Source organism: Monopterus albus, unplaced genomic scaffold (genome assembly GCF_001952655.1).
Source record: "Monopterus albus unplaced genomic scaffold, M_albus_1.0 scaffold40.1, whole genome shotgun sequence".
Taxonomy (NCBI): Eukaryota; Metazoa; Chordata; class Actinopteri; order Synbranchiformes; family Synbranchidae; genus Monopterus; species Monopterus albus.
In genome coordinates this window covers 3,549,370-3,559,585 of record NW_018127920.1, presented here as the reverse complement: position 1 = coordinate 3,559,585, position 10,216 = coordinate 3,549,370, and the positions used below count along the sequence as shown (strand labels likewise).

The 10,216-nt window shown below is 38.0% G+C and overlaps 1 protein-coding gene across 1 annotated transcript in view; it reads left to right on the top strand.

Moving 5' to 3' along the window:
• Nucleotides 1-8,813, top strand: part of npr3 (natriuretic peptide receptor 3) — a 51,122-nt gene extending 42,309 nt beyond the window's left edge. The window contains exon 8 of the mRNA XM_020599164.1: nt 7,760-8,813. Coding sequence (XP_020454820.1) covers nt 7,760-7,871 — 112 coding nt within the window. The 3' untranslated portion in view covers nt 7,872-8,813. The remainder of the gene's footprint in view (nt 1-7,759) is intronic.
• Nucleotides 8,814-10,216: the final 1,403 nt, after the last annotated feature.

The window sequence follows — 10,216 nt, the reverse complement described above, 5'->3', positions numbered from 1 at the left end:
TACATTAATGAGGAAAAAATGAACTTAAATGATTTTAGCATATGGCTGCAATATAACAAAGAGTGAAAAATTTAAAGGGGTCTGAATACTTTCTGTACCCACTGTATATGCTCCACGGTTTGTCGTGCTATGCTAGATAAGTGGATGGTTCGATACATAGATTCGAAGGAGAGACAACCTGTGACTGTTTTCATGCTAAACTTACTAGCGGTGTGCATCACTAAAACATGTCCCACTGAAAAACAACAACAAACTCCGTCGGGAGGAATATGTGCATCACTAAAATATGCCCTACTGAAAAACTATAAACTCAGCAGGGCGGAACATTAACTTTAGCTTCATAACTTCTAAATTCTAAATATATAAAAATTTAGAACATGCACCACAAACTGCAGGCAACTGGAATGTTCTCTGTTAAAACGTGTTATGTATTAGATATTTTTGTTTATTTTATGTAATGTCCATTTGGAATAGCGTTGTGTAAATACTTTTGTTTGGGAAACAGGTTTGGAAACTCAGATGTCCGCGTTTTCCACGTGTCCTTAAACGCACCGTGGATCGTGGATTTTTGAGAGTGTGGAAAAACACTCTCAAAAATCTGTGTGCGCGGAAGGTGATTTGTGTGTGTCCACGCATGCATAGGTAACAATGTGTACGTACTTTCTAAAGAACTGCACACAAAAAATCGATTTTAAGCATTTGTAAAATGTGTTTTATGTGCAGTTTGTACAGCATGCATTTGTGAACAGCATGACACACACACACAAATGGCTTTATACGTGCAGATTGCGCAGCACGCATTTGTGATCCTCATGACACACACACACAAATCGCTTGTTACAGACAAAACGTTAAACACGCATTTGTAACACTTTTGATAGTATTTTATCTCCATATTTTTGGATGTAACTATGTATTGTAGTGCCTGATACAGGTGTGCCAAAGTCATCCTGAGCCCATGTGGTTATATCGCTTATAGGAGACTGACAATTCTTGATGCAGTGACGTCTGAGGGATCAGAGATCATGGTCATCCAGCTTAGCCTTGTGCACTTTACACACTGTTCTTCTCCGCAGAGGGTGACATATCCAAATCCCTTCCTATCTTTCGTTGAGGAACATTGTTTTTAAACATTTCAATAATTTTCTCACACATATGTTGTCAAACTGGTGGTCCTCGGCCCATCTTTGCTCCTAAAGGGCTCGGCCCTTCCTGGATGCCACCTTTGTACCAAATCATGATGCAGTCACCTGTTGACATCACCTGTTTCAAATGGAGTCATCATTTCATTGTTTTCATACAAAAATGCCACTTAAAACTGTACTGAGCCTAAAGGAATAGATGCCGTGTGCTCCAGACCAAAGACAGAAATGACCATCCAGACTTTTACCAGCAACAAGTCCAAAAGCCAGGGTCTGCCTTTCAGTTTATTTAATTATTTGTATAGCACCAAATCACAACAAATGTCATCTCAGGACACTTTACAAAGTAAGGTATAGGCCTTATTATTATTATTATTATTGGCTTGGTGACAGCGGGAAGGAAAAACTCGCTTTAACGAACGGAACCTCTGACAGACCCCAGCTCTTGGTGGGTGGCTTTCTGCCTGCCGGTTGGGGTGAGTGGAGCGAAAAGTAAAGAAAAGGAACAAGACACAACAACAACAAAAAAAACCTGGGCAGGTTGATGTGGCTGGTGACTGCTCATCAGAAACATACAGATCCAGAGCCAGGGCTACTTGCAGAAAGGTACAGGAAGAGAGAGGACACACTACGAGAGAGAGGGGACACAACGTTAATGACATACAATGCTGGCATATAGTCTGAGGTTATCTCAGTGCCCTTGGCAAAGGTCACCTACACTTCTGTGATGGCACCATTAATGCTGAACAACACATAGAGACTTTGGAGCAACATATGTTGCCTTCAGGATGACATCTTTCCAGGGATGCCCATGCATATTTCAACAAGACAATGCAAAACATCATACTGTGCATGTTACCAAGGCCTGGCTGTGGAGGAAAAGGGTGCAAGTGTTGGGCTAGCCAGCCTGCAATCCTGACCTGTCCCCAATAGAGGATGTGTGGAGCAGTTTGAAACGCAAATTGTGTCAATGAAGACCCAGGACTGTTGTGCACCTTAAGACTTGCTTGCAGGAAGAATGACACCTGACACATTTAATTACTGGGTGTCCTCAGTCCTGTCATTTAAGATGTGGTAAATGCTTTACTGTCCCAACTTCATTGGAATGTGCTGCAGGCAGAATTGAAGTTTGTTTATTTTGAACCAAGAATAAAATTGATGAGGTATCGCATCAAATAATGACCTGCTATATTGTTTTCAATGTAATAATTGTTTAATAATGAACAGATGTAAATGGTAAAGATTTGGACTGTACCTTTTAAAAGAAAGAGGTGCTTATGGAATAACAAGTGTCCCACAAGCAAACACAATATAACACACCTGTCTGAATGTGTATTATATTGTGGATATATAATTATTGGCTTGATTCATTCATTCATTCATTTTCTACCGCTTAGTCCCTGAACGGGGTCACATGGGGGGCCGGAGCCAATCCCAGCCGGCAATCAGGCAAAGGCGGGTTACACCCTGGACAGGTCGCCAATCCATCGCAGGGCTAACACATAGACCCCCACACCCACATTCACTCCTACAGGCAATTTAGAGTCACCAATCAACCTAAGCTACATGTCTTTGGTCTGTGGGAGGAAGCCAGAGTACCCTGAGAGAACTCACGCAAGCATGGGGAGAACCGTGCTGCCCTATTATTGGCTTGATATAAAGTGAAATTAACCTGTTAGAAGGATCAATATAAAATCTGGCTTCAGTTTACTGATTCACTTTCAGTGTCACCAATTTCCCCCAAGCTCAAAATATGCATACAGTACATGTATGAATGGTTTAGAGTTTCTGTACAGGTATACACATATTCTCTTGGCAAGTTTTTTTATTTTTAAGTCCAGACTTTTCCATGATAAGTGGCATACGCATATTTCAAGCCCCATTTTGTGCATATGCAGTGGCTATAAATGAGACCCCTAGACAAGCTGCCAGTCTATTACAGAGCTAACAAATAGAAACAGACAACCATTCACACTCATAATCACACCTTCTGGCAAATTGGAGTTGTCAGTTAACCTAACCTGCATGTTTGTGGACTGTGGGGGGAAGCCAGAGTACCTAAAAGAAACCCGTGGGAAGAACACAGAAAGGCCCTGGCCGGTCATCAGTCACATGATATTCTTCATTTTATACAAGTTCGGATTCAGCATGTGGAAAAAGTGGTGGAAAAACCTTCACAGATTCACTGTTATGGGGTAAGAAAGCTGTCAATAAAGATGTGTGTACTAATAAACATGCATGTGTATTTGTCTATGGTTGTGCAAAAATTAAGTTGTACACAATTTAATTTTGTAAACTCTTTTGTCAACTCCTATATAAAATATGTAGTGTGTATTTTATCTGTGAGAATATGATTGAAAAAGTTACAATTTTATGAAATTACAAATATGAAGTGAAAACTTACATTTCTGGTTTCTCCAGTATGAACATAACAGTGCCTTGACTCAAAATACATCACAGGGTCACAGGCATAATGCACTGAACAGAAGATGCACTGATTATAAAAACTTCATGGGTTCAAAGTTTGACTTAATTCTTCACTCTTGAAGCCCAGCGGATGTTGTTTGACAAATATACAATGATAGGTTAAATGTAATAGATACAGGCTAGATACATTTAAATAACTTTTTTAAAATTGATGATCAGTGATTATTATGACCTTGGTTGGGATCTGCAGTGGAAATGAGGCGCTCTCCAGTCAGCTAACTAGCTAATGGTTCGCTAACACCTGGAAACTTATTCCACCTGCTGCCTGGTCTCAGGACATAGAGCAACGTTCACTTTACCTGAGTTCAAAAATGATAAGTCTCTGGATGCCCATGGACAGTTTGAGTGCTGGCTGTATGATGTGCATCTACATGGGGCTGACACAGCAAGCCTAAAGGTAGGTTAGCCCATTAGCTGTTAGCATGCTCCTTCCCATTAAGCTTTAGGGACTGAATGTCATTATGACTTGAGTCAACACTTAAACTCATGAATTTAATTTATCCCACAGTATGCATCGGTTAGTAATTTCTGTCATTAAGTTATTGAAAAACTCAGCTGCTACAAGGCCTGTGTTCATGTAAAACTGTTTATTAATTAAGATTATTTTATACAGCTGTTCTTTTTTATGATGTATTTTGCCATGTGACATACTTGTTTGTCTGTTGTTTCAGGTCATGATTCTTAGTACCTGTTGGCCATACAACCTTTCAAATTATATGGGTATAGGCCTGGCCACCAGGCGCTCACATGCAAGCCCCTCCCCCAGGTCTGGCACCAGGGTGGGGCCCCGACAACCCCATACCGGACGGGGTAAACATGAGCCTTGATTTTTTTGTTCGTCATAAGTGGCCTATGAACCGCTATTTAAATTATGAATACATTTATTTTTTTATTTATACAGGGTAGGTTGAGTATATATGCTACTTTACAGCAACACCCTGTTTACAATTATACTCACAGAAAGAGAAAAAACTAAAGAAAACATTCAATGAAAGAACTCATTCATTTAGTTCACAAACATGACCTGACGTTCACTCTTTTGTTGCTAACAAGTAAATTATGTCAACAAGGTCAACTACCGTGTGTAAAAGAAAAACATTAATTCTGTATGAAAGCACATTTATCACTTATATAATATCAGCATTTTTCATATGCACACAAATGAATATACATTCAAACATAGATTAAAAGAATTTAATGAGGTCTGAGTCACTTGCAAGAAAGATGTAAAATAAAGCTATTATGGTTTCTGGAAAGAAGTCAGAGTCATGAATAATAGTAAAACGTTATTGCCATCAAGTGTATGTGGTTCAGATTGCTCAATTATGGCAGAACCATTATTATGATCTGTTTAACTGTGTTAAAAGTGACAGGTTTAGGGTTAGTAACATAAATGAATCAGTTGTAGTTGTTACTGTACTAGAAATTCAACCGGCAGTTATGAAGCTAGAAGATAAAAAGGCTTGCAGTTTGGATAATATAACTGCTGGACATATAAAGTTTGCTAGTAGTAAACTTTATGCATTACTTGCTATTTACTTTAGTGGGTTCTTAGTTCATGGTATTCTACCTCCTTGGACTCATTTTTGATCAGGATATGTCCTTTAAATCACACATAAACCAAGTCTCTAGAACTGCCTTCTTTCACCTGCGCAATATCAAATTCAGTAACATCCTGCCTCAAAGTGATGCTGAAAAACTGATCTACTGTATGCATGTATTACTTCCAGGCTGGACTACTGTAACTCTTTACTATCGGGATGTCCCAATAATTCCATAAAAAGTCTTCAGTTAATCCAAAATGCTGCAGCCAGAATACTGACAGGAACTAGCAAGAGAGATCATATCTCTCCTATATTAGCTTCTCTCCACTGGCTCCCTGTAAAATCCAGAATAGAATTTAAAATCCTTCTCCTAACATACAAAGGCCTTAATGACAAGGCTCCATCGTATCTTAAAGACCTCATAGTGCCTTATCATCCCAACCTCACTCAGAGTGCAGGTCTACTGCACATGGTTCACAGAAGTATAATGGCATGCATCTATACCCCACCATTACGTGTCACTACCTGTGTGTCTCCTCTCTCCTGTAGTATGTCCTCTCTCTCTCTCTCCCTGTACCTTTCTGCAGGTAGCCCTGGCTCTGGAGCTCTACGTCTCTGATGAGAAGTCACCGGCCACATCAACTTGCCCAGTGTTTGATTGTTTGTTGTTGTGTCTTGTTGCTTTACTTCTTTACTCTCTCCTCTATCCACTCATCCCAACCAGTCAAGGCAGAAAGCCGCCCACCAAAAGCGAGGGTCTTTTGGAGGTTCCTTCCGTTAAAGGGAGTTTTTCCTCCACACTGTCACTAAGGGCTTGCTCAAGGGGGATTTGTTAGGTTTTCCTCTATAATATTAATAATAGTAAGTACTTTACTTTGTAAAGTCCTGAGATGACTTTTGTTATGATTAGGCGCTATACAAATAAAATTTAATTGAATTGAATCCTGGTGTTTTGGTATGCACATCAGCGATGTCATACAGTATATCAGATTTGAAATAAATGTTCAACATAGCAGCATGGAAGTTTTCTTCTTAATTTTTGCATACTTTACTATTGATTATTTCTTAATATAACTTATCCATGTTTAATAGATCTTTGACTAGAAATGGGAAACCCAGTGTAACAGGTATATATTATTTATCTGGTGCAGTACTTGTATGATAAGGATTATGGTCAGCCAATTGCATAAACCATGACCTAAACCAACACGATTCTGCAGTATGAATACAGTGTTTCAGGCAGTCATGCTCTGGTTTGTGTGTTTTTGAGAACAAAGTGTTATCTAATGGCGATACTGACACAAACGAACTTGGCAGCACAGTAACTCATTTGATTGACAGGTGACAACATAGCAAATAATAATTTCCCATTCCTGTTTGTACACCATTGTCACTGTGGACAGAGGTAGACTCTCCACACTGGTGGCAGCATGATTGTTGAAAGGCTGCATGTCCAGCAGGCACTGGGATTCATGACCTGATGCACCAGAGAAGTATAAGTCAAATAGTAAAAGAGAACAAATGTATAAAATAATTTTGTATATAAGTGACTGCAGTACAACATTTCCCAGTATGGTGCAGCCTGCTGCTTAAGGAAAACAGTTTAATGCGTACTAGCTTTAATAACATAATATACAACAGTTTTAGTTGAACACAGGCCTTTTGGCACCAGAATTTTTCCACTAACCTAATGACAGAAATAACTGGAAAACATTGTGGGATAAACTAAATTCATGATCTTATGTATTGACAAAAGTTCTAAAGACATTCATTTCCTAAAGCTAAATAGGCAGAAGTATGCTAACAGCTAATTGGGTAACTTACCGTTGCCATAGGCTCGATGTGTCAACACCATGTAGATGCAAATGCACATCATGCAGCCAACTGTCTGTGGGTGTCAGGAGATTTCTCATGTTTGAATACACAGTGAACATCACTAATCTTCAATAAAATTAAAGTTATTTAAATATATCTAGCCCAGATATATTAAATCTAACCTAAAATATCATTTCACATCTGTCAAAGCACATCCATCAGGCTTCAGTAGTCAAGAATAAAGTCCCAACTTTGAATGCATGCAGTTTGTAGAATCAATGTTTCTTCTGCTCAGTGTATTATGCCTGTGACCCTGTGATGTATTTTTAACAGTCAACTCACAGTTGTAAATGTGTATTCATATTGAATAAACCACAAATGTAAGTTTTTGCTTCGTATTTGTAGCTTCTTAAAGTTGCTTTTTGAATTGTATTGTCAAAATCAAAAAACACACTACATACTGTATTTTATGATTGGACAAAACTTTACAAAAACAACTTTGTGTGCAACTTAATTTATGTAAAACCATAGACTAATAAGAACATGTTTATTATTACACACATTTTATTTGGCAGCTTCCTTACCCCATATACTATCTTCTACCTATCTCAGATGGGCACATTAAGCCACATGCTTCATGCGTGTTATGATTAATTCTCTCTCTGTTTCCATTGAACGTCATCACATTGTTCTTGTATCGATATAGCAACTTTTCCAATTTTTAAAATTTTATTAACCACATATGCTTTAATATGATTCATTTCTTGGCAGAAAAAACTACAGGATTACTATTGAGCGTCGCATACATAATGAAGAGGAGGACACTAGGAAGCATCGTCACTTACGAGAGGACTCCATCAGAACAAACTTCTCAGCAGCATAATCTGAAGCAGTGGCAGTTCCTTCATGGAGATCACACATCTGAATGTAACCAAAGACTGAGATATTTTGTGTTGGTATGCTTTAATGTTTTGACTAATTGTAACTCAGGATAGTTCTAACAGTCACACAGCACCACTTGGATGTTCCTCATACAAAATCACAAATAGGTGTAAGATTGTACTGATGTATAGAAAGTGTTGGCTATAATATTTTTTAAAGGCATAGTCAGTGATTCTACCAGAGGATTTTGATTTTGATCACCATGTACACAAATGCACAAGGAGCTTCAGATAGGAACTTGTAACCACATCATTCACATTTAATAAGTGTGCATTACCACAGCAATGATACCAAAGCAAACATTAGAATGCTAGCAAGTGGGGCACAGACAATCTCCAGCTGCTCTAGCTGAAGTCAGAACAACCGCATACATTTGCAAAGTACCATTTTAGTTGAATGTCCCTGGAAAAGTTGATTTAGCAAACAGGCTAATGTGACACAGTTAATGTCTAATTTGCTAACATAACATTACAACAAAGATTAGCTACCTAATTGAACATTTTCATACTGACCATAACAATTTTCAGTGGCACATAGCAAATAATTTACTGACCCAAAAAGAGAAACCTCCTCATCCCTTTTAAATTCCAGAGGTCTCCAACTTTGGAAAGTAGCACATAGCTATGTTTACATGGGTCAACCTTCCCTGATAATAGTCCTTATTCTTTTTTTTAAATTGTTGTCCTCCTGCATTGTTTAGTTGTATAGGCTGTAAGTGGAAGCAGTGGAGCTGGTACATTTTCAACCATCTCTCCCTTTGTGTAATGAATTAGAACTGCTGACTATATCTTTAAGGTTTTTTGTATCATTTTCAAATTGAGGTTTTCATGGCTGTGAGTGATTCAGAACAGCTTATCTAACACTATTTAGTAGGATGGGTGAAGTTTACAGTACTCATGTTAAACATCTGAAAGTGTGCTGAAGGAGACCAAATAAAGTTGTTTCTATTAATGGCAATTGATGGCTTATTAATGATGTATTCATTATAAATTTATTTATTACCAAAGACAGATCTTTATTCCTGTATCAGAAAGTGGAACTGAATTCATAAATAAGTAGTACATATCATTTTCATAAACATTAAAGACTGCATCAAAAAGGCATTTCAGTCCATGTCAGTAAAGTTGCTAGCTTTTATATATTTCTTTCTGTTGTTTAGGTGCGCCTAGGTTTTTATAGAAACAAAATAAACACAATGGACTTGGTAAATACCCTTCCTACCATGCTCATACAGTTTGTGTGTTGGGAAAAATATTCTGAGGGTTTATTGACTACAATTTCAAAAACAGTTTAATTCTGGAGCACCACATTTACTTGTTACGTGTGTAAGCTCTGATGGAGTATCCTTTAGGCTTCCTATTATTATTCTTCTGTTTTGTTTTTCTTTGGCCAAAATTTCATCCCGCTACTTCGCCCTCAGTTTTGGAGGTTTGTGCACCAAATTTAAGTATGTCAAGTCTTCCCATTGGTAATACTCTGCTATGACTTTTGGTGAAGATTCAGTCTATGGTTTTCATACAAATTATGAAAAACAAATATAAGTGGAGATTTGGTATGGTAAGAGTTGGCATACTATGGAATGATTCTGGTAAGAGAATTTTTGTAATTAGCCTTTATTCAAGCTCAGCTGGCCATACAGGGTTTGGCATCAAGTATATGTATGTGGTCTAAATAAACAAGGCAATAAAGAGATAGAGATATAATAATCCACATAAATGAACATGAGCATTAGGGTATTAATATGCAATTATCTGCTCCTTGTACAGCTCACTAAAGTATGTCAAATAAACAAACAAATACACAGTTTACACCACATACTATTTACACCCCTATGTCCTACATCAGCTCTGTGTATTTATGATATTATACAGGAAGGTACAGAAGCATAACAACGCTAACTAGAGAATGTAAAATTTCTGAAGAATGTTTAGGTGTGAGAGCTCCACCTCCTCCCTTCACACTACCTGGCCATGAGCTGTTGGTTGCACTTGGAGAACACAGCAGTATAAGGTTTGTCCACACATGATGAAAAAAGACCAAATGAGAGCATGTTTGAAATATCATGTAGAGAATGATGTGGGATTTGACTGAATCAAGGACATAATGTAACACAATACATAAGAGTCCTAGAGCAGAGCAAGTGACAGAGGAAAACAGAAAGAGAAGAACTGAAAGACAAATGAGAGATGGAGTGGCGTGTGTGTCTGTGTGACAGACAGGGAGACAAGATTGAGCACTTTATTTTCTTCTAAATGTCATAAACATGTATTCTTGGACCATATGAAC